At 41.0% G+C, this 26,169-nt stretch overlaps 1 protein-coding gene across 1 annotated transcript; it reads right to left on the bottom strand.

The window, feature by feature from the left end:
• Positions 1-22,420: 22,420 nt before the first annotated feature.
• LOC147891318 (pentatricopeptide repeat-containing protein At4g18520, chloroplastic-like) lies at positions 22,421-26,169 on the bottom strand. Its single transcript, XM_087389064.1, has 2 exons — positions 26,012-26,169; positions 22,421-25,821 (listed from the first exon to the last, which is right to left on the bottom strand). The coding sequence occupies exons 1-2, from the start codon at positions 26,063-26,065 to the stop codon at positions 23,644-23,646; spliced, it is 2,232 nt and encodes a 743-aa protein (XP_087245190.1). The 5' UTR covers positions 26,066-26,169; the 3' UTR covers positions 22,421-23,643.

Raw genomic sequence — 26,169 nt, 5'->3', positions numbered from 1 at the left:
AGTAGAGGTGAGGCAGTAGTGCATAGGGAGTGTGGGTAGAGGAGTTTTAGAGCAGGGGTAGTACATAGTGCATGAAGGGAAGGGTTATTATATAGCTAGGCTAGTCGGCAGTGTTGGGGGAGTCAGGGAGGTGAAGGGCCTAAGGAAGAGGAAGCGGAAAGAATGGTGGGGCAACATTACGATGCACACAAATCGCGATGTAAGGTGTAGACAAGGACCATGAAGCAAGGAGAATAGCGGAACTTAGGATTAAGAAAGGGAAGCAAGGGGTTGAGAGAAATTAGGAAATTTTTAAAATTGGAAAATACAAATTAAGTTAAAAAAGATATAGGGATATAAGGGAAATATAGGGAAATAGAAAAATAGAAAATATAGGAAAAAATAGGAAAATAGGGAGATTAGAAAACTAGGAAAAATAGGAAAAAAGGGGGGTTAGAAAAAATAGTAAATTAGGGAGATTAGGGAAATAGGAAAATAGGAAAAAATAGGAAAATAAGGTAATTAGAAAATAGAAAAGATAGGAAAATAAGGAAAATAGGAAAATAGGGAAATTTTAATAAGGGGTTAAGAATTTAAGGGAAATTCAGGGGAAAATGGGGAAATTAGGGAGTGTAAATGAGAGAGAAATAACTAAAAGTGTAAGTGTAAGAAGGGGGGGGGGAGGGAAAAATATAAAGTAACTGTAAGGGAGAAAATGAATAGGAAGTGTGTGTGTGTGTGTGTGTGTTCCCTTCAACCGTAAACCTGTAGGTCTGACACACACTCCTCAGTGAGGGCAATAGTCTGCCCCTCACTTAGGAGTGGTGGGACTATTTCCCATAAGTACTTAATTAACTATAGTTCATTCTTTCAAATCAGGCAGGAGTAGTACATACCAACCCATGTCTTGATCATTTTTGTGTTGAGGTCGCACTTAAGAAAGACTAGTCCAATAATCTCCTTACCATTTTACGACTTCTATTCATGTCAAACCCATTTTTCCCAAAGGTGCTAATCAAGTGTTTGAGTTGCAGGAATGCATTGAATTCTCCTTTTTCTGTGTATAGTATTGGCATCGCTTGGGAGAGTTTCACCTTCTCAACAACGGCTCTCAGTGTATTTGCTTCTGCTGAAATATACTTACACACTGGGTACAATAAGTAGTCTATTTTATCAAACTTGCTAGTTACTGCCACTCCATTATCCCTTTGTGTTATTGTGATGGTCATATTGGGGAAGTTCACTTTTGTGCCATGAGAGTGCTCTCAACGGAAGCAAGAACGGAAGAGGAAGAGAGAGAGATAGAGAGCCACACAAGTTTTGGTGGGTGCAGAACCACCGTAATCTTCTTTTTCATTCATTTATATATATGTGTTTGAGTATTGTACATAACCGGGTTAAAGGCACAGTGACCTTTAACCCCCACAACCTCCCACTTAAAGTACAATGTGCCTTTAAGGGAGAACAACCAGTGAGCATACTATCCAATGCCCATCAATACACGACAATACTCAAACCGCTGACTAGGTAGACTCTTCGTCAGCATATTTGCAGGGTTATCATTTGTATGAACCTTGACAAGCTCTATGCGCTTGTCCTCAAGTACCTCCCTGATGAAATGGTACCTGACCTCAATGTGTTTGGTCTTTGCATGAAAGATCGAATTCCGTGCTAGCTGAATAGCACTCATGGAATCACTATGCAATGTCGGTACACCTCTATGAATCCCCCAATCTCCCACTAGCCAATCAAGCCATATAGCCTCCTTGCAACCCTCTGTGGCTGCAACATACTCAGCCTCTGTGGTAGACAAAGCAATGCACTTCTGTGTGCGAAACATCCACGACACTGCACCACCTACAAAGGTGAACACATAACCAGAAGTGGATCTCCTACTATCCACATGCCCTGCATAGTCTAAATCTGTGTACCCAAGTACACGCATGTCTCCTCTACCAAAGCAAATGCACATCTCCTTGGTACCCTTCATGTACCTCATGATGCACTTAATTGCCTCCCAATGCCTCTTTCCTGGATTAGCCATATACCGGCTAACAACTCCCACTACAAATGCAATGTCTGGTCTAGTAGCTATCATAGCATACATAAGACTCCCAACTGCTGATGCATAAGGAACCTTGGCCATCATGGCCCTTTCCTCATCTAATTTGGGACTATCTGTATGACTCAGTTTCACATATGGAGGCAATGGAGTACTCACTACCTTCCCCCCCTCCATATTGAAACGCTGCAATACTTTTGTAATATACTCTTTTTGTGAAAGCCAAAGGAGTTTCCTACTCCGATCACGCGTGATGCGCATACCAAGAATATGACCTGCAAGTCCCAAATCCTTCATATCAAAGGCCTCATGCAACTTGGCCTTTAATGCATCTAGCTCATAGGTATTCTTGCTAGCCAATAGCATATCATCTACATATAGTGCCAGGATTATCAGGCTATTATCCTTAGCCCTTTTAGTGTAGAGGCAGTGATCAATTTCACTCCTTCTAAAACCCTAGGACCGAATGAAAGCATCAAACTTCTCATACCATTCTCTAGGTGCTTGCTTAAGACCATAGAGACTCTTCTTCAGCTTGCAAACTAAATGCTCTTTGCCCTTTTCTTCAAAGCCTTCCGGCTGCACCATGTAAATTTCCTCATGCAAGAAAGCTGTCTTGACATCCATCTGCATAAGCTCCATATCCTCTGATGCCACTAGTCCAAGCATGCATCTAAGTGTGGTCATCTTCACAACCAGAGAGAATATCTCATCAAAGTCCACACCCTTCTCTTGCTTGAACCCTTTCGCGACCAAACGGGCCTTGTACCTAGGCCTATCATCACCTGTGACCTTCATTTTGTAGACCCATTTACATGGCAATGCTTTCTTTCCATGTGGCAAAGAAACCAAGTCCCAAGTCTTATTCTTCATAAGTGAAGTCATCTCTGATTGCATAGCATACTCCCACTTGCGTTGATCCTCACGCATCATAGCCTCTCTGTAACAAGAAGGCTCCCCGTAATCAGTAAGCATCACATAGTCTACCCCTGGAACAAACCTATCAGGTGGTCTAGACACTCTAGATGATCTTCTCAAGGGCATTTCAGCTTGCTGTCCCACCTGCATATCAGCCACATTTGGCTCATCATTTCCACCAATAGATGATCCATCATCTACCCTTGATTGTATACTTGTGGGAGTACTTGGTGGTACCATTTCTTGCACATTTGGTGCATGGACAGCTTGCTGTCTATCAACATATGCAGGTGGATTCACATCCTGGAAAGTGATTCTCCTCATTTCCACATCCCTCATGGGTGCCTTATGCATCTTCTTCTCATTGAAGACCACATCATGGCTGCGTATGATCTTCTTTGCTTCTGGATCCCAGAGACGATAGCCCATCTCTCCACTTTCACCATAACCCAGAAAGATGCATTTCCTAGACTTAGGATCTAGCTTCTTTCAAAGCTATTTTGGCACATGTGCATATGCCTCACACCCAAATATACGCAAATGAGAGTAAGAGGGCTTCTTGCCACTCCATGCCTCTTCAGGAATACTACCATCCAAACTCTTGCTAGGTGATCTATTGATCACATGCACTGCAGTCTTCATTGCCTCAGCCCAAAAACCACCAGAAAGACTTGCATTGGAAAGCATGCATTGCAGCCTTTCTTGAATGGTACGGTTCATCTTTTCTGCAACTGGATTTTGCTCTGGAGTACGAGGGGATGTGAGCTCCCTCTTAATCGCACGTGTATCACAAAAATGCTGAAAGTCATGAGAGAGATACTCTCCACCATTGTCAGTCCGTAGGCATTTAAGTGTTCTACCTGACTGATTCTCAACCAAGGCTAGCCATTTCTGAAATACTTGGAACACATCACTCTTCCGAGCTATAGCATAAGCCCACACTTTCCTAGTTGCATCATCAATGAATGTCACATAGTATTCAGCCCCGCCTAATGACCGTGTAGGCATGGGACCACATACGTCTGAATGCACCAAATCAAGCTTTTCAAACTCTTTCTTTCCCCTTCTTTTATGGGCTGATTTAGTCTGCTTCCCATAGAGACAATGCTCACAAAATTCAAAATCAGAGAAACTCAAATGCGGTACATAACCCAAACGGCATAAGAGTTTCATTCCATTCTGGCTCATGTGCCCCAACCTGCAATGCCACAAAGAAGTGCTTGGGTGCTCGGTTATTGCAACAACATGATCAAATACCCCTGATACATGTAAGGGATACAAAGTCCCACACTTGGCACCCTTGGCCAAAAGCATAGAGCCCTTCTGAATTTTCCAACTCTGAAAGCCAAAAGTGGTGTGAAAACCAGCATCATCTAGCTGACCCGCTGAAATAAGACTCTTGGTCAGCTTAGGCACATGTCTCACATGTTTCAAAACAAATGCAGACCCATTTGCAAAAGAAAACTTTATGTCACGTGCTCCCACTATGTCACATGCATAGTCATTTCCAAGATGCACACAACCTGTCTTTCCACTGTCATAAGTGGAGAACCATTCCCTATGGGGAGTAACATGGAATGAAGCACCAGAATCCAAAATCCAATCTTGGGAATATGCATCATCTGAAGTGGTAAGCAACTCTGCAGATAAACTAGACATGAAGAGAATGTCATTGTCACTATCATGTGTGACTGCATTGATCTCCTCGATCTTCACTTTTCCTTTGTCCTCCCTTGGACTCTCTTCCTTTTGATTTGCACCCCAATTTGCATTCTTTTTCTTATCCTTTTGCTCTCTTTTCAGCTTGTAGCAATCCTTTTTCATATGGCCCTTCTTGCCACAATGGTAATAGTCAATGTTCCGTGCCCTGGATTTGCTACGAGACTTCCCTCTTTCTTGGGACTTCCCCCTGAACTGTAATCTGCTCCTTTGCACATTTAAGGCTGCATCCTGCTTGTTGCCATCCATAGACTTCCGTCTAATCTCCTCGGCCAACAAGCTACCCACAACATCATCAAATTTCAGTACTCCACCAGGTGCAGAGTTCCTGACAGCTGTACGGAAGGTATCCCATGAGGATGGCAATGAACATAAGAGAAATATTGCCTTAGTCTCCACATCAAAATTCATCTTCTGAGCCTGAAGCTGGCTGAAAATAATATTGAATTCATTCAAGTGAGAAGCAATGGAGACCCCTTCCTTCATCTGCAGCTCAAACAACCTCTTCATGAGGTAAACTTTATTAGAGGCAGTTTCCTTCTCATAAGTGGCACATAGTTTCTTCCACAAATCTTCCGTAGTGTGCACATTTACTACTGTGAAATAAACTGACTCTGCAAGATGAAGTCTAATAGTAGACTTTGCTAATGCATCCAACTCATTCCAATCATCCTCAGACATATTTGCAGGCTTAGCTTCAATCCCTGCCAAGGGTTTAATTTGCTTCTTTTGAATAAGCACATCCCTTATTTGTTCTTTCCACAAAGAAAAGTTTGTCCCATCAAACTTTTTAATGCTGAAAAACTCCTTTTCAGACATGGAAGAGGATGCCATGATGCAAATGAAACAAAATCCCAAATGCTAGTGCCTGCAAGAGAGAATCATACCAAATACCAGGTGCACCCAAATGTGTATGCCACAATAGAGTGAAATATCACCAAAACTCAAAGCTCAAAGCATCAAAAGATGCATCTGACTCATGTGCATATACTATGCATCCATATGAGCAAATCTGGCCCAAAAGAAAATGCCAACTACAATGGCAATTCAAAATGCCAATAAGTGCCAAATGACTCAAGCATAAATACTGTCCACTGGCATATGCATCAATAATATCTCATCCAAGAGAGCATAGCACTATCAGTGCATCACCTGCAATGTGTCAAAGCTGTCCCTCAGCATAAAATAGCATCCATGTGTAAAGCATCCATAAAAATAGCATCCCACAAGGCAATTTGGGCCTATCAGTGCATCCAATAAGGACCGCAATGCATCCAAATGGCCCATAAATCATCCACTGCAACCCAATGCATACCACGAATGAGCGCACACTACTCAAACTGCAACCAGAGTGATTTGCATAACGTATGCTCAAGAAATCATAGTCCCATAATAATGACCCTATTTAAAATAGAACCTGAGATGCCTCAAAACATGGGCACCACTGCATAATCAGACTCAGCAAGAAAATCTGCAAATCTCTCTCTTCTGCCAGAACTCCAAAATCCCAACCAATGAGTGAGAAATGGGAGTCAACACTTATCCACTGCCATGTGGCATAAATCTAAGGTTTCAAAACCTTAGAATGAAAAATGCATAACAGAGAGACGAAATTGAATACACAGAGATCTATAACTCTGAAAATCCTCCACCGAATTGCGCAAGAACTGACAGGTAGGGGTTTTCGGGCGTCCGGAACGCAATGGGACAGACGGTTTTGGAAACCGTGGTCTCACTCATTGGGTCCAACACACAGAATGAAAAACGTTTTTGGAAACAGAGCTGTTTGTAAACTCCACCGGAGTGCGAATGATGAGCAACATAGAAGTTTTAGGACCTCCTGAGTCCACCGGAACTAACAGATCTGCAAATGGTTGCTCCAAACTTGAGTTCCAACTCCCGGGCAAAAAACACAGAAACTGACACAGTGAGTCATAATTCCAATGAAATGATCCTAGATTCAAGAAAGAAGGTGTTTCCAAGCTCTTGAAGTGAAGTGGACACCAAAAGCAAGCAATAGTTGCCTCTACAAGTCAATACGGAGTCTCTATCATCGAACGGAATAGGGAAAAGCTCAAAAAACGACTTTTTCTTTGAAAACTCTTAACAGGCTCTCAAAACCACTTCGCAAAACCAAAGTGACTTTTCCAAAGGTTCCTCCAAGGTCTCTGCACACTCAGATGCAAGTAAAGTCACCCACAAAGCTTCCCACAGTGCTTCTCCTTCCTCCCACAGAGCTGCTGAGCTTCCAAGCATTCACGCACGCTCAGCTAGATCACCCGGGCTCTGATACCAGTTGAGAGTGCTCTCAACGGAAGCAAGAACAGAAGAGGGAGAGAGAGAGAGAGAGAGAGAGCCACACAAGTTTTGGTGGGTGCAGAACCACCCTAATCTTCTTTTTCATTCATTTATATATATGTGTTTGAGTATTGTACATAACCGGGGTAAAGGCACAGTGACCTTTAACCCCCACAGTGCCAATCATTTGACCATCTGATCCTAGGGTTTTCAAGTTCATTGTTTCTTTAATTTCCAACAACTGTAAGGGGTAGATCCACCAAGTACCATGTTTACCTACTAGATCAAAGAGTGCCAGAGGTGCCTCCACATTTACCATCAATATATCATCCATGAATTAAAAGACATTTATAAGACTTAAAAGCAAGTCCCATTGGTCCAGTTTCCAAATCCTAAGCACCGCATTGAATTCAAACCAAAAAAGGTGCAAATATCACCATAGTGGTGAACATGAGAAGCCCATTGGAATATCGACTATCTGCTTAAATACTTCCATCCCCAGTCGAATGTGGATGTTCTCAAAAAGCCAATTCTTCACCTCTATACACTCATCCTGGGTGAGGTGGAGCCCTTGTCCATTCTTTTTATCTCTCCAAGTACATTGTTTTCTATTCAGGTGTATGCAAATGTATTTAAGTTCCATTTTCTCAAAAGCCCAAGCAATGATTTGCACCATAACTACCTTTAGTCCCCATTCCCCATCCAAGGGGATATTCTCATAGCACTTCCCAATATATGCTATGAACAATGAATGTATTTTCTTTGGGAGGTTTAGTTTCACCTCACAAATGGAATTCACTACCCAAAAAACACTTAGTGCAATCCCAATACTATTCCATATTTCATTTTGGAGATCCCTTGCAACTCTCATCAGAGGGTCTAGACAACCCTGTAGAATCAATGGCATTGTTGTTGATATCTCCAAAAAGATGCATGAGTGGGCATTAGTAATCCATCGGAATGATTCTTTATGGGCCTTGTATGTGGCCATCAAGTATGAAAGTGATAGTGAATGTGTTAAGAAGTGTTAGTCAAAGTGGTTGGTCTCATCAACCGGTCGATCAATAGGCCTCTGATTTTTTCAAAATCATTACTCCCTAGCCTTTCTCTTGCTTTTTCACAAATAAACGCTTTGCACATAAAGGATGGTGTGTTAGCCGATTTCATAGACGTTATTAGCAAACAACTTGTCAGGTATTCAATTTCTAGTCTAATCTCCATCAACTCCATAAGGTGAGGTGTCTCTTTGAACCTAATTATTTTCATTACCATATTCTATAACTTGTCCCAAGAGAACTCCATAAAGTATGGTTCCATTTCAAGAAAGGGTAAGCTATGTCAATCCCTAATGCTTCCAATTTAAGCCATGTATCATGCAAAGACTCCATGGACCCATTAATGCTATAGTTTTCTTTTACTATATGTCCCAATCCTTTTTGGATTTTTGTTCTTAACATTTTTGTTTTCACAATGCTCATATCTAGAGTTACTACATGACCCCATTCCTTATGTACAAACGTGGGGCGAATTCCTTGTTTTTGCAATTGCAAACATTATCGATACAATCCCTAAGAATTCCTTTAGGTCTATAAAGGACAGCCGATAATGGCTTCTTAAAAGTCGATCCGTGAAACTTCATCAATTAGCTCACCTCCTAGTACACAATTCCATGCTTCAAAAAATTCCTTAAACAATGCTTTTATGGAAAACAACTCCAGCATGGGATTCTCAAATAAGACATGAATGAATATGTTAGAAGTACTCCTATTACATTCCAATGCCATTCTTCCATGCGGCATCAAAGATATGCATCTTTATGATCAAGCACATACCTGTAAGTACTCATTCCTTCTCATGATATAATAAATGACGAACTAGAAAATTACGACTCCTCGTGCTTGTGCAAGAGACCATTTTACTTCCTCTCAAAGCTTTAGTAGTACATACCTGGGACTTAGGGCTCAGTTAAGGTGGACCAAGCTCTCTATAGATGGCTATAGATCAATAAATCTATTGCCTGCTTGGCCTCTCTATGGATAAGGGGTATTGCAAATGCACCCTCTAGTCATGCTTGTGCGACCAGCAAACCTTGCCTTCTGAATCCCCACGTGTAAAAAGAAAACCACAATGAAAAAACCGGGGAGACGTATGAGAGCTAACATGTGGTTTCAATGCATGCATGGAAGTACACGAGGACTGTGGGTCTTGGGGCAACTTTGGTACAAAGTGCCTTACAATCAGTGTAGAACCAAGGTCGGGGGCTACGCACCATCGTTTTGGAGCATCGTGCATAAAAAGGGGAGGCGCATGCTTTATGGAGACCAAAGAAGCAGTGTTGTAGTAGAGGTATTAAATCACATGGATGGTAGTGCAGGCCGCGACAATAGGTAGTATAGAGCAAGGGGGGCAGAGCTCCATTCGAACTATGCGAAGGCAGAGCGCAATGTGCAGTAGGGAGCAAGTGAGGGTATGTAGATGGCTTTAAATAGGGATAGAGAAGGGAATTTGGGAGGGTCAGTTAGGAGAGGGGGGAAAACAATGAATGGAGAGGTGGGGTGCCTGAGGGTTTTTTGGGGAGGTGGGGGTAGTTATGATAAGGCTATGTAGTGTAGTTATAGTAGTTTAGAGTAGAGAAGTTTACGAGACGAGGGAGTGAGACAGTCCGAAAAGGGGGGGAAAGGGAGGTTAGTTAGGTTTTGAAAAGCATGTAATTAGGGAGAGGCAAGGTAGTTTAATTTTTCATGGAGAAATTTAGCACAAAATTGGGACTAATTTAGGAATTTTTAGAAAACAATAGGACAAATAGTGAAAAATAGGAGGTAATTTGGAAATTTTAGGACTGAGGTATTTATTTAAAAAGGAATTTTTAAAGGATTATAAAGGAAGGAGAGGTAGATTTCATGGACAACTGAGAAAATGAGGATAGAAAAAATTAGAAAGGATTAGGAAGAATAGGGAGAAATGAGAAAAAATTAGGTGTAGTAGGGATAAATTATGGAAGGGGTCAGGGAGGGAGAGAGAGAGAGAGAGAGAGAGAGAGAGAGAGAGAGAGAGAGAGAGAGAGGGTAGAGAGAGATAGATATAGAGAGAGAGAGGAAGGGGGTAGAGAGAGAGAGATGGTAGAGAGAGACAAGGAGAGGGTAGAGATAGATGGATGTAGAGGGAGAGAGAGAGAGAGAGAGAGAGAGAGAGAGAGAGAGAGAGAGAGAGAGAGAGAGAGAGAGAGAGATTAGGAAAAATAGGGGGGGGGGGGGAGGAAAGGGTAGGGGGAGAGGTAGTTTAAAAGGCGTTATCAAAGGATTTATAAAGGAAAGAAAGGTAAAATGCAAGGATAAAAGATAAAATGAGAATTGTGTGTGTGTGTGTGTGTACATACATACATATATATATATATATATATATATATAACAAATCAACAATGGAATTAAAATAAGGAATTAAGGATAGAAATAAAGGAAATAAACATATAAATGGATCAATAGAAAATGAAAAGAAAATTTTACCTAAATCTAAAGCTACAAAGCTAAAAAGAATTCATAAAGTACCCAAAAAAGTAAAGAAAAAACAATAAAAGAGGGTGGAAAATTAGTTCATTAGAAATCACATTTTTATGAATGTATTAGAAGCAACTACATAAAATTGTGAATAAATGTATGTATATAATTTAGTAAAGAGATAAATATTGCATGTGTATAAATTATAAACAAACAAATACAAGCATTGATAATGAAGGGGAAGGAGCAAGTAACTGTGATGCGCTAAGGATACAAGGTAACCGACTAGGCAAGAAGGGTGGCCAAAGAGCTTAATAGGCATGAAGGGTGTCCAAGCAGCATAAAATTAAAAAAGTAAGGAGCCGCAAGATGAAGTAGACAGCAAAGAAAGCACAAGACAATCCCTAAATAGGAGAAGAGGCTAAGAGCATGAAAGTACGATAGAGGGAGGGTGTGATGGCATAGCACTGACTGGCCCAAAACCATGAAGGCCCAATTGTGATCGCATATTGATTGAATGCCTAAGGCTCTTGGCAGTGAAAAGAGCAAGCACTTAGCAACTAAACCAAAGCACAGGAAGGAGACAACAAATATACGTGATCCGAGTCTCAAAAATTCAGCTACGAGGAAAGTTCGAAAGTGTATAGGTTCTCATACAACATTATTACCAGAAAGCTATAAGTGAATGCAAGTAGGCAACTTGCAAAAATAATGAATCATCAAGCTTAAATCAGAGCGAATGGAAAAACATTGTGCAACACATGCAAATCTTAGGAGAAGTCAACATGTAAGGAGAGGAGAAGAGACACGAGAGCAACAGAGTGATGCATATAGTGCCTAGACAAGGGGTAAGCTATGATCACAATGCTAAGCTCTCTACATAGCTATAAAACCATAGGAACTGATTGACGCTCAGTCAAAATTTTTGAACGAAGGATGGCTTACAGAAAGGGTACATGGAAAAGTAGAAGACCTGTAGTACTTTTATTCTACGCAAACCCTTTTAAACAACAAGCCTTGCCTTGTACATCCTTTTTCCTCCATCTTCTTCCTTCACCCTATAAACCCATTTATTCCACAATGATGTTTTTCCCGTAGGCAAGCAAACCAAATGCAAAGTGTGGTTATGTAGAAAAGATTCCATTTCGTCTTCCATGCCTCGCTCCCACTCCTTTTTCGATTCTACCTGCATTGCTTCTTCACACATTTCTGGTTCACCAGAATCAATCAACAAAACATAATCGAAAGAAGGAGAAATTTACTCAGGTGGTCTACTTACCATTGCGTAAACCTTCTAAGTGCACTGAGAGGAATTTGAGGTTCTTCCTCTGTTGTTCTTGCACATCCTCATTTTTTTCAACCTTTGGAATTTCATCTCCTGTGATTTCATCAAGATCCGTATCTGCATTTTCTTTCTTCCTTTTCTGCAAGTGATCTTTATACATAGCAGCCTCATTGAATACAACATCTCTGCTCCTAGTGATTTTTTACTTTCATAATCCCACAGACGCGATAACCAAACTCACTACCTCCATATCCAATAAAGATGCACGTCTTGGATTTTTCATCAAACTTTGTTCTGAAATCCTTATCAACATGTAAAAATGCTTCACAACCAAACCCCTTCACAAAAGAATAGTTAACTTTTTTACTGTCCATGCCTCTTTGGGAATGCCACCGTCCAAGGAACTTGAAGTCGATCTATTTATCGAGTAGACAGTTGTATTCACTGATTTAGCACAAAGTTGTAAGGGCAGCGCTGCTTGTAGTCTCATGCTTCTTGCATATTCCATAATTGCTCTATTCATCCTCTCTGACACAGGATTTTCTTGTGGCGTTCTTGGAGTTGTCTTCTCTGTACAAATTCCATCATATGAACAGTAACTATCAAACTCTATGCTAAGGTCTGAGAGCCCTCAACTTCTTTCTTGCCTCATTCTCAGCCAAATATTTTCATTTCTTAAAAGTTCCAAAGACATCAGATTTGCTTTGAATGCAATAAACCCAAGTTTTTCTAATTGCAACGTCAATAAAAGTAACATAATAGTGAGAACCACCAAGAGATGATACATCAACAAGACCCCATACATCTGTATGCACAACCCCACCAAGTTTTTCTTCTGGTGTCCTTTCTCCCCACAATGCCAGCACTCCACGTTCCCTTTGGGATTGGATCTACTCCTTCTTGACTTGTCCCGATGTCTTGAGCTCTATCCTTTCTCCCTTTTTCTTCTCCTATTCTCAAGGTTCAAAGCATTACCTGATATTTCACCTGTGCTTTTCTGTCACATTTCCTTGATAAGGAGAACACCACCAACATCATCAAACTTTAAAGCATTTGACCTAGAAACATAGTTACTCACAACCATGACCAAGCTATCCCAACTTTCTGGCAATGAGCACAAAGTCAAGAGAGCTCAAATATCATCATCAAAGTTTACTCCTACAGAGCTTAGTTGGCTTATATACTTATTGATCTCGTTCAAATGATCAGCTATGGACCCATCTTTTGACATTTTTAGATTGACTAGACTCTTCATAAGAAATACCTTGTTAGAAGCTTATCGTTTTTCATACTATGAAGAGGTGAGTGGGATAAAAAGGTGCATCATGGCAAGGAGTGAGAACACATGAGATATAGAAATGAGTGTTCTATTGATTGTGAGAGAGGTGACTGTCTCTTATAGAAATGGGAAGAGGGTGGCCTAGATCATAGGCACCTTCCCTACATTGGTGGCAATCAGCCCCTACATCAGTGGGACTGGCCTAAATCAAAGGAACCTCCCATGTGGGGGCCTTTGTGCTTGCATCATCACTTAGGTCACCATTAGACACCTCATAGCACTAGGTGTGCTTCTACAACACACATACACACACATGTGACTCCCCTAGATGCACACATGCACCACAGAGCAAGCCCTTGACCATAGTTACCCCAACATACCCCCCCTCAAGGGTTTGCCTCTTGCAATGTCAAGGATACATCTAGTCTCATAGTTTCTTATGCCATCTCATGGTGGTCAAGGATAAATCTATGTCTAGGATCTCATGCTAGTAAAGGTGCCCAAGGGTCAAGGTTTATAAAACTGGGATAGACCAAACACATACCACATGGCCTACATCATATGGTGACTAGAGGTGATTTACAAAAGACAAAACAAATGACATTATTTTTGGAGTACTACTCCAGGCAAAGAACCTCAAAATTTGACCAAGTGATGATAAACAAAAATTCAAAGACAAGTTGCTCAAAAGGCAAAGTCCTTGTCTTCTACTACAAAGTTGGATGCTTCTTTTGCTGATGGAGTTCTCTCTTCAACCAGATATGCTTTATTTTCCTTGGAGTTGTAGTAGGAGCCATTTCTCTCCTCTTCCAAAAGAGAAGCTTCAATATCCACCTAGTTGGATGTAAAAGTGTTGCTATACTCTTCATCTAGAAGACTTTTGAGTAAAACTTGTGCACCAAATACCTTTTCAAGTTGCGCCCAAGCTTCATGTGAAGTCTCACAACCATCTATGTGATGAATGTATGAGTCACTAAGTCCCAATGCTATGATAGCAAGGACCTTTTTATATTGGACTATCCATTGTACTTCCCTTTTTTTCAGGATGGTGAACTTCTTGTTCTCCATAATCTTCTTGAAGTGTCCAAGTTTTATCTTAGTACCACAACATATCATGTCACATCTTAGCTCATCACTTAATACAATCTTTTTAGATATCAAGGTCAGGGGAGAGCACCCAATGAAAAGTGATGGTTTTCTATATATGTCACTTATGAAGAAGTAAGTACTTTTGGGCAACTCCTTCACCTTCTAAAGACATGATATTGAGTAGGTCTTACCACTTGATATATCATTCAAGGGTAGTGTCTATAGTCTTACACCAGTATCTCTCAACACAAGTCACCTATCTTCAAATTGATAACTATCCCTTTGCAAATGGCACTCAAACATAGACAATGTAAACATCATCACCATAAATGACAAGTACCATGACACTTGTGGAGTCCATTTCAAAGTCAATACTTAGTCAAATAGAGATCTATTAGTGTAGCTAGCTAAAACAGATATAGAATAAAATTTTTGACTGGTCAAACCTTTGGGATGGTCAAAGTTTGACCATATTTTGATTGTTTCCCCCAAATCGAATAATCTAAAGCTGGAGGGTGCAATTGAGGCTGTAGAGAAGGGCATTCAAGGGGCTTTCAAAGACAAATGAAAGGCCTAACATCAAAGAAAATCCTCAAGAGAGGATAGGCAAAAAAACAAGCTGCATTATCTGTGGGAATCCCACCTTTTTTGACTGGTCTTTTGCTCTGTTCTCAACATTCTATGGACCATTGTCCACCAAAATTCATCAGCACCTTCCCAAGAGTGTTTCCAAGACGGCCTCAAAGGAATTGACAAGATATGGCTCCAGTAGGCTGAATCGTGTGAAATTTTATCAAGCAATCTGAGTGTCGACATGGGCTAGTGGAAGCCTAATTACGCAGATCCCAACGGTGAAGACATGCGCCTTAACTAGATAAAGCTACAATATGAAGCGTTATAAAAGTTCACGATTGGATGTTCAGATATGGTGCCTCGAATGGTCAGGCCATAAGAGAGCTCAAACAAAATGAAGGTGATGAAAAATATGAAATCTTGGGTTCTAGGTGACTCTAGGAGCTAGGTAGGATCAACCTTGCTCTGATACCAAATGAAGACATGAGTGGGATAAAAGAGGTGCATCATGGCAAGGAGTGAGAACACATGAGATATAGAAATGAGTGTTCTATTGATTGTGAGAGAGGTGACTCTCTCTTATAGAAATGGGAAGAGGGTGGCCTAGATCATAGGCACCTTCCCTACATTAGTGGCAATCAGCCCCTACATCAGTGGGACTAGCCTAAATCAAAGGAACCTCCCATGTGGGGGCCTTTGTGCTTAGATCATCACTTAGGTCACACACTAGACACCTCATAGCACTAGGTGTGCTTCTACAACACACACACACACACACACACACACACATGTGACTCCCCTAGCTGCACACATGCACCATAGAGCAAGCCCTTGACCATAGTTATCCCAACATACTATGTATCCAACATTCTCATCAATTCCTTTCTTGTCTTCTATTCAAGAATTTTGAAAGCTACTGACACTCCCAAACACAATCGTATTCTTCCTAGCACCTTTTTAAACCTCCTAGTCTTTGGCTGTTGACATATTCACAGGCTTCTTTGTGATCCCACCTAATGGCAAGAAAAGGTCCTTCTAGTACAAATAATCCTCAATCTGTATCTTTTAATATTGGTAGTTCTTTCCATTGAACTTCTCAATCTTTAACTTGCTCCCACTCAAACCAGAAACCTCATTCCTAATGAGTCAACAAACGTTGCTCAAACAAACGCTCTGATACTAGTTGTTAGGAGTAACGTGATAACGAACAAGAATGCGAGAAGTAGAATGCATAAAATACACAGTACAGAAAGTGCACGAAATGGAAGATAAAGGGAGACACATATATATGTGGTTTACCTAGTGTGGGCTACATCTACGAAGAAACAATCAGTCTATGTTTTTCTTATCCAACAAAGCGAGAGGGTACAAGATACAAGCAGTATATCCATTGTTCTCCTACTATATGAGCCACACTCTTATCTTACAATTTTGACCACATAACTCATGAGCAACTTATGCACCAATTTTCATGTATTTTTGGCTTCACGGGAGCTACCCCCGAACCCCCACCAAGGGGGGCCTAATGCATGTCATTGGCCCCCCTTGGAACCCCTCAGCTACACTACTAGGGGGGTGTTCCCCTCCCCAACCCCCCTTTATGGAATGGGTATAAACACGCCTAGGTCCAAAACACAGCCATAAATAATTTTCAAATTAATAACATTAGTATGTTGACTAATAATCTTTTTGGGAAATGGTGGGGCAGGAACAAAAGCATCTCCAAAAGGCCATTGCATTATGAAAATAATCCCACTCCCATCTGAATATGGAGATTGATACACATGCTCTCAATTATTAAGAGGAGTCACATACAGTGGTTGAACTTGATAAACATGTTGCTTCCAAGGAGATACCACTCTTCAAAGAGGTCGGCTTCTCCCCTTTCTCACCCGTGGACTTAATGACTTCTCCCCCTTCTACTCATTTCTTTAGAGCTCCATCCCTAAGAATTCCTACATCAAGATCCCCTACCATTGCTGCCAGAGGGATGGATACCCTTTTCTTCATCAAATATGGAGGTTAAAAGATATGTGATGCTACAAGATGACCAACTATAAATGTTTATGCCCCTAAAGTGTCCACTAAAGCTACCCCCAATGGATCTACAACCAAAGAAAGAGCAGTTTCTAAGGATGCTAAGGATGCTAAGAGGAAGAACTCTAGCTCCCCAAAGGTTAAACATGAAGAAGAGTAAAGACCAGCAATTATCATCTCTCTTTTTGTTTAGCAAGTTTTCTGATACTTTATATGTGAGGGTCTTGTATGGAGAATCTTTTAAAATTTCGAGGATGTATAAAGCTTCCAAGGGGGCTAGCCCACCATGTAAAAATGGGCACAAATTCCAACGTTGGAATTCGGCCCCTCCCTACATCTATAAAAGAAACACTCTCCCCCTTATTTGCACATACTTTCACACCACCTTGATGGTGTATACTCCGCTCCACTCCGCTCCAACCTCCCATAGCAACCCGTACTCCATGCAATTAAATACCCTCTATAGTAGCCATAGCCCCTGTAACACTTTTTATTGAGAAATATGGTACATTTTAATTTCTATCTTGCAAATATATGAAGTAAAGCAATATTTTGTAATCTTATTCAAAGAAATATTTTTCTTTAAGAGAGCACAAAGAGGGTCCATTGGTCTTGGTTATCAAATTTGAGGATGAGATCCTCAAATGTTTGTGTTATCTTATTGAGATCATCTACTCATTGAGTCAACCAGCTGTCATGTCTAGTCATGGTCCCCATTTGCCTCCCACTCTCAATTAGTTGAGTAACCTTTTGATTATTATAGCACTATAGATTCATTGTTGTGAAGGCAACCACATTGACTCCCCATGAAGCAGGGCATCCATTTGAAGGAAGATGCCATGCAGGCATTTAAGATTCCATAAGGGAAAGTCACCCTCGGTTTCTCCTTCAAGATGAAGAAAATGACATTGTAGCCTATCCCCTTTGACACATAAGATAAGGAGAAGACCAACTAATAAAGCTTGAATACAAGTTGTTCAAGGCATCGAGGTTCTATTGGCATGGATAGAAGATCTTGACTACTTTAATGGAGATAAAGATGAAGAAAAAGCCAAGATCTACTTATAAGGCCATGCTTTACATCTAATTAGCAGCTTTACATCTGTAAGGCCATGGTTCTCTATGGTGTGCTAGTATGGCTAGCATAAGATAGCAAGCTCCCACTTGGAGAAGGTTTAAGAAGTACTTGCAAGATCATTTCTTGCCAAAGAAGTTCAAAAGAGACATGACTGTGTGATGGGATATCCTTTCATAATGTCAAGATGAAAAAGTATGTGAGTATGTCACTTGTTTTTGGGATAGTTTGCTCAAAGTTCAAGCTTTCAATAAAAAGGATTTGAGGGAGCAATGAAGTGAGTTCTATGTGGGTTTGATATACACCATGCAAAATGAAGTTGATATCGTCAGCCCCATGACTTTGAGGAGACTATTAATGTGGAAATAAAGATTGAGAAGAAGCTACTCTTCTTCGGCAAGTGTGACCCAAATAAAAGAGGTTCAAAAGATTTCAAGAGGAATCAAGGAGCATCCAATAGGCCACCTCAAAGCATGTCCGTCAAGTGAAGTCCTCAAATACCGCATCTCATCAACAAAAGCAAAGGTATGACTCTAAAGGATGATGCTTCAAATGTGGAGAGCATGGCCACAAGCTCTATCAATGTCCTCACAAGCAGGTTGCCAACGTAGATAGCAACAACAAGGAGGCTTTGCAGAAGACACCAGCAGTGCACAACATGACAAAATCATACATTGCTTGCTCAAATCTTGGGGTCACATAAAACATCATTCAACTGAGTTCTTGCTTGATGATGGTGCAACACATAATTTTATATGACATGAGTTAGCGCAAAGTTTGGGCATAGCTACTAAAGACAAAGTGAAGCATGAGAAGCACTTGGCGCTTTCAAGTGTCATGAAGAAAAGGTGTATCCTCTCCTCAACAAACGTAGGGTTCACATTCAAGGGTATCTTGATCACCTGTCTTTTATGATTGCCTCAATTCAAGGTGATGACGTCATACAAAACATGCCTTAGCATAAGCAATCCAATCCTTGAATTGATTATGGAATGAACATCCTAACCATTCAACACAAGGGTCGATATGTAAGCATTTAGGTGGAGCTTTAGGAAATACTATTCCTATGGTAAGACATTCACAATTTCCAGTGGTTGTAGCGAAACAGAATATGTTCTTTACTAGTTTATGTTGCTGAAAAGGAAGTTCTAGAAGAGATTTCTACAAATCCGTTTACTCAAGAAAGGCTAAACTTCCTTAAAGAATTTCTCACAAGTGTTGCCTAATTAGCTTCCACTAGAAAGGCCCAATTGTCATCTACTAGAAAGGCCCAATCAAGTTCCATAAAAAAGGCCTAGTCAAGTTCCACTAGAAAGTATCAACTTCCTTAATGAATTTTCAAATTGTTTCTCACAAGAATTGCCTAGTGTGCTTCCAATAGAAAGGCCTAAAGACCATAAGATGACTTAGTGCCTAGATGTTCTCCACCCAATAGACCTCCATATCAAGTTAGTCAATGAGATCTTCAAGTAAGCTCAAGAACTTTTGGCTAAAGGCCTAGTCTGATGACCTAGTAGTTCCACATTTTTCTCTCCTATCTTACAGCCCTTAAGGAAGATGAATCTTTCAAGATGTGTGTAGACTATAGAGCCTTGAATAAGCAGCCCATCAAAAACCATTTTCCTATTCCTTGAATAGATGATATTTTTTATTTTCAAGAGGATCCACAATTTTTAACCACATAGACCTTAAGAGTGCTATCACTAGGTTTGACTAACACAGATATTTATAAAACTAAATTTCGAACAACTTTTCGACTTTATGAGTATCTAAAGATGTTGTTTGGCCTTACAAATGCGCCAGCCACCTTCAATAGTCTAATGAAATGATTAATTGGAAACCATCAAGAATTCACAACAGTTTTCTTTGATGACATTGTTATTTTGAGTAGATATGAGGAGGAACCCAGAAAGTACTCAAAAACTATGTTCAAAGTCTTATAAAAAAATGCCCTTGTGATTAATGAAAAGAAGAGTGCATTCTTATTGGCATAAATTTAATACTTATGCCATGTTATCTCCAACGATGGTATTTAAATGGATCCAACCAATAGGGGAATGGCCCAATCTAAAGACTCATCATGAGATACGAGATTAATTTGGAGATAGCTACAGCCCTACATGGTCTTACCAAGAAGAACGTTAAGTTTAAATGGACTTTCAAAGAGAAAGAAGTTTTTCAAACATGCCTTAACCACAAGACCTGATCTCATCCTTCCTAACTTACAAAAGCGCGATGCTAGTGGTGACTGCATTGAGCTGCTCTAACTCAAGAATTGGATGTAATACATGCCTTAAATATTTGGAGACATTATTTGTTAGGAATAAGCTTTCTTGTTAAGACTAGTCTCCATGCCTACAATACTTTTTGAAACAACCTCTCTTGAGAGAGAGAAACATGAGATATCTACAGTCTTTTCATTTCCAAACCCAATACACTACTACAAAAGAAAATGTGGTATCTCTTCTTTTTTCGGGGAAAATGTGGTATGTCAATTAGATATGATGATGATGCTAGCTCTTAAGGTGTAGATGCTAATTCCTCTGAAGTATGGGAACATTTAATGACCAAATGGCAAAGGTTCTCACAACTCATCATGCCTACTACATAAATGAGGGATACTTGTACATGCAAGAGAAACTATTATAAAGGAGCTCCTATCAAAGTTTTTAGATGAAAAACCATAATCCATCCTATGCTGGTCAATAGAGGCATTGTGGCTACATTTACAACCCTAGATAGACTTTTCTATTGGCCAAACATGAAGAAGGCACTATTTCTTACATTTCTGCATGTATATCATGTGAAAAGGCAAAGTATGATAGAGGAAAACCAAAGGGCTATTATAATCTTTGCCTATTCCAGAAAGGCCATAGGAGCGTACCACTTTGGACTTCATTACGGCTCTTGTTGTAATAATTGTAGGATTGCTATGTGCTCTACCCAAACATGGTTGAGCTCAATATCATACACCCTCCTAGGACTAATCATAGACATGAATGATTTGGATCATAATGGATAGGTTTAGTAAACAAGCTCATTTCATTCCATGTCGGAAACAACTAAGCCTCTTGAAGCTGCACACCTATTCATTAGGTACATCTCCAGACATAATGGGATACCCAAATTTGCAATTTTTGATAGAGATTGTAAATTCACTAGTAATTTATGGCAAGTATTATTTGAAAACGTTGGGACTATTCTAGGTTTTTCTTCATCATTTCATCCTCAACTACTGTCCAAAGTGCAATTACTAATAGCAGCCTATGAGTCTGTTCAAAATCTATGTACATGACCAGCTGACCATGTCGGAAAAGTATCCTTCCATAATTGAGTTTACTTATAATAATACCATTCACTCTTCTACAAGAAAGACGCCTTTTCAGATCATGTATGGCAGATCCCTACCAACTCCATTAATGCAAGCTAGAATAAGATCTTTGCCGCTGATCAATTCATAGAGGCTTGCTTAAAACAATACCATACACTCTTCTATAGGGAAGACTCCTTTTCAAATCATATATGGCATATCCCTACCAACTCTATTAATGCACACTAAGGATAAGATCTATGCCGTTGATCAATTCATAGAGGCTTATGATTCCACTTATGCCACTATTCGCACAACCATCCAAAAGGCTCAAGAAAAACAAAGGCAACTACAAATAAAAGACGAAGGGCCTTTGTGAGCAAGGAAGGCTAATGGATTTTACTAAAGTTTGAAAAAGCAAGACAAAAAATGAAGGTGGGACAAAAGAATATCTATTTAAAACTCTTGTTCAAGTACTGTTTCCCTTTCAGAGTATTGGAAGTTATTAATTAAGTTTCAGTTCAGCTAGATCTTCCATTACATCGGAAGATGCGCGCATGCCTTCCGTATCAATATGATCAAACCCTGTGTTGGAGGTTCTCTCTCATGATTCAATCTATGAAGATCTACCAGAAGTGAAGAACAATGAGATACTTTTGGTTCTATAACAAATAATCTTCCACGACTTCATCACAAAAAGACGACGAAAAAGTCCACAAAAAAGTATCTCTTGTAGTTCAAGACTACAAATGCTAAATGAATGGAAGGGTCAATGTTTCAAGAGCTTCTTTACATTCTTGATGCTTATAAAGAAGCAATTTAGTTGAGGTCAACTGAATGAAAGACGAAGGGAATGCCACTTCTATTCACCAAAGACATTTTTTTTTTTTGAAATTTCAAGTTTAGGATGTTTGGCAAAAGAATGTATATGTTTTCCTACCATTCAATTAGGTAGTAGTTGCCTACAAATCTAACATTTGAAGGGGTTCCGGGCATTAATGTCCCACAAGTTGAGGTGTATCTCTTTATAAGAAATGTAAAGACCACACCAAACAAGGAACCAATCAAATGCATAGAATGCAGACAGACCCAGCTACTATTAAAGAGAATATTTGCAATAGCCTTCAGTGTGGGCCTGTAACATGAAAGAGGCAAAGAGATGCAAGACGAGACAAATAGGTTATGTGAGAAGGCCAACCAAACCCAAACTAACCGTAAACTAGCCCTTTGAATAGAGCTTACTATCAGAAACCTAAGGGTGAAATAGAAGTGAAATCAGAGTACTATTGATCACCCAAACTGAATTTTCAGTCAGGCAAATAAAGAGTGGTTAAAGTAACCTTAGTCCACGATTTCAGCATGACATGTGGCATACTGATGTGGCTCGTTGATATAGTAACCATGACATGCGGCATGGGACACATGGAACCCATGAGGTGGCACAGGGCACATGGCAGCCTTTAGGGACATGTGGAGAGCCAGGCATGAACCATGGAACCAATTGTCACTGCAGGAACTCCTACTCCCATGCAGCCCACCACATTTCAAGAAGGCAGCCCACCATGCCAAAATGGGTACAAATTCCAATGTCGGAAGCTGACCTGTCCCTACACCTATAAAAGAAGCACTCTTCCACCCTCATGTGCACACATTTTCTCATGCCCTTGCTAGTGCATGCTCCCCTCCAGCCTCCAGCCTCCTGCAATAGCCCATCCTCCATGCAATCCTGCAGCAGCAGCAGCCCTACAATAGCAGCACCACCTGCAACAGCACCTTCATAGCAACAGCTTCTTCTTGCTGCAGCCTCTTTCTCTGCAGAGACAACTCCTACAGCAGCTCCTCCTGCATGCCTCTTTCTCTGCAGAAGCTCCTCTTTTGCAGACTCTTTCTCTGCAGGAACTCCCCACCCCTCTAAAGCAGCTCCCTCCTGCAGAAGCCCCGCCTACAAACTGTTTTCCACATAGTCCTGAATCAGCACTTTTCTCCAATGAAATCCTACTCCCATTTAAGTTTCATCAGAGATTTAGAAGCACACAGTTATGCTATATCAGAATCTCCTTTTTCAAAGCATTGGATAAATGTTACTGATGTGTGGAAGCAATGGTAATTGTGCAAGCATCTTCCCTCAGGATTGAAGAGCCCTTGGAACCTCGAATAACCTTCCTCCCCCCCTTGCCTTGAGAGATGAGCACTTGAGCACTTGATGAACAATTTCCCTACCTCTATCTTTGATATCACTGCATTGGTGGCATGACAGTTATTCAAACCCAGAGATTCTTGACAACATGTATGGCTGTTGACTGGCAATAGCTAGCTTCTCACTGTGCCCACACAACCCATGTTCTTTGCATCAAGACAACCAATGACATTTGGGATTTACCCTTCCCCCCATATTTTAATGCAAGGTCTTCTAGCTTTGCAAATATACTTTTGCTTGGGAATGGCTTGTATCCCCCACCAAAAGTGAATGCACAATACCACCATGTCAGTCCGACAACTCTGTCCTAGCTTCTTCCAAGCTTGCCTCAACCTTTTCTCTCTTCTGCTTGCATGTGAGCATCTGCATAGATGTTAGACATCAAAACATAAGCTACAGGATCCTTTTCATCCAACCGCACTGCATGTTCAAAGGCCAGTCTTCCAAGCTCCACATTACCCCACTTTTGACAAGCACCCAACACCATATGCCATACAACAAGATTAGGACAGAAAGGCATCTTCTTCACCATCCCTACTGCCTCCTCTACTTGACCTGCCCGGCCAAGGAGATCAATCATGCCAATGTGGTGCTCAATATTTGGAGTGATGCTATACTCTTTGCTCATGGTCTCAAAGTACTTCTGGCCCTTACCCACCAGACCAACGTGACTGCATACAGTAAGAACAATAGAGAACGTGGCCCCATCTGGCTTTACCCCTTCTCCGCTCATTCTCTGAAGAATATGTAGAACAACTTCACTTTCTCCTAGTTGTGCATATCCTGACATTAGTGCATTCCATGAGACCTCGTTTCGAACTGGCAGATTGTCGAACACCTCCCGTGCTTGATCAAGCGAGGCACATTTGGCATACATATCTACCAAGGCGCTGCCAACAAAAACATCTCTTTCCAGCCCCCTTCTAGAAATCTCGGCATGCATATCTTGGCCCTTGTCTATGGTTCCTATGCTGCCACAAGCTTTCAAGCTGCAACTAAATGTGACAGCATTTGGAGAGAGACCCTCCAGTTGCATCTGTTGGAGACAGTTCAATGCTTCCTCACCAAGCCCATGCTCGGCATATCCTGCTATTAATGCACTCCATGAGACTATGTCTTGATTTGGCAGCTTGTCGAACACTTCCTGAGCTTCTGCAAGTGAGGCACATTTGACATACATATATAATAAGGTGCTGCCAACAAAAGTATCTCTTTCGAGCCCACTTTTGGCAATCTCAGCGTGTATATCTCGGCCCTTCTCTATGGCTCCTATGCTGCCACAAGCTTTCAAGCTGCAACTGAAGGTGACAGCATTTGGAGACAGGCCCTCCTTTTGCATTTGTTCAAAACAGTTCAGCACTTCCTCATCAAGGCCATGCTCAGCATATCCTGCAATCAGTGCAGTCCATGAGACTACATCTCGAACTGGCAGCCTGTCGAACACTTCCTGTGCGTCCACGAGCGAGCCACATTTGGCAAACATATCCACCAAGATGTTGCCAACAAAAAGACTTCCCTCCAGCCCCTTTCTGGCTATCTCAGCTTGTATTTCTCGGCCCTTGTCTATTGCTCCTATGCTGCCACAAGCTTTCAAGCTGGAAACAAATGTGAAAGCATTGGGAGAGAGACCCTCCAGTTGCATCTGTTCAAGACAGTTTAGAGCTTCCTCCGCAAGCCCATGCTCAGCATATCCTGCCATGAGAGCAGTCCACAAGACCTCGTCATGAGTGGGTGGCTTGTCAAATGCTTCCCATGCTTCTGCAAGCAAGCCACATTTGGCATACATATCCACCAAGGTACTGGCAATAAAAAGATCTCTTTCCAATCCCTTTCTGGCAATCTCAATGTGTATATCTCGGCCTCTTTTTGCATCTTTGAGCCTAGCGCAACCCTTCAGTACGGCCACAAATGTATACTTGCTAGGATGTACAGGATCCTCTTGCATTTTCTGGTAGAGGTTCAGGGCATGCTGTGATTCCCCACATTCAATATAACCCATGATAAGAGAAGTCCAAGAATACACATTCCTACCAACCAATCTGTTAAAAAGTTGCTGAGCATCGCACATACTTCCAACTTGGACCAACATTGGGACAAGGTAGTTACCAAGATACCTATGATCTTCCAACCCAATTTTGCACATGTAGGCATACAAGCGCCTGATGTACGCTAGATTTTTCAATGTTCTACACTGGTGCAAGATGTATGTAAGGTTTTGAATTGAAGGCAGCTGGGGCATCCGTTCCATAGACGTGAGTGCCTCCTCTAAGCTGAACGTTTCCCATCCACTCTTCTCGAATAGTTCTTGTGATGCATTCACCATTACACTAGACCTGAAGCGGGCCTTGCCATTCTCCTCCACTATGCTAGAATCTCGGGCTTGACCAATAGATGCTTTGGCTTTTTTCTCAAGCATGTCTCTAAGCCAACTTGGATTATACCGGCTGTCTATCAGTAGGAACTCCTTGATAATATTATGCTTGAAATCTGGAGACTTTGGGTTTGTCTGTTATTAAGATTCACAAAAGACTCGTCAGACTAGCCAATCTACAGCTTACCTGTGCTAATCATTCAATTTCAGACTCGTCGCACGGTGTGGCACACTAACTTGCTTTCCGATTGTCCCACCACTGGAAAGGACCCGTGAATTACTCCAATCTATAGCCTTACCTAGTACAGACTCGTCGAACACTTACTTTTCTCTCTCGGTTGTGCCGCACGAGGAGTGATCCATGAATTGCTCCTTCCATAATCGTCGGTCCCTGATCTTCCTGCGAAGCAAGACCAAAAAGAAAACCAAAATGGAACTACCTCTCCAGTGTCATGAGTATTAGGTGGATCTCCTCCTGCTTTG

Source organism: Dipteris shenzhenensis, chromosome 18 (genome assembly GCF_047967505.1).
Source record: "Dipteris shenzhenensis isolate YYH24624 ecotype China chromosome 18, Dip_SZ_1.0, whole genome shotgun sequence".
Taxonomy (NCBI): Eukaryota; Viridiplantae; Streptophyta; class Polypodiopsida; order Gleicheniales; family Dipteridaceae; genus Dipteris; species Dipteris shenzhenensis.
Note: the sequence above shows the minus strand (reverse complement) of the source record. Positions and strands in the feature narration are given on the sequence as shown.

Excerpts from the sequence above, each read along its gene's own strand:
- LOC147891318 (XM_087389064.1), bottom strand. The coding sequence starts at position 26,065 with ATGGAAGGAGCAATTCATGGATCACTCCTCGTGCGGCACAACCGAGAG. Across the intron at positions 25,822-26,011 it reads GGCACAACCGAGAGAGAAAA|ACAAACCCAAAGTCTCCAGA; the intron begins GTAAGTGTTCGA and ends TCTTAATAACAG.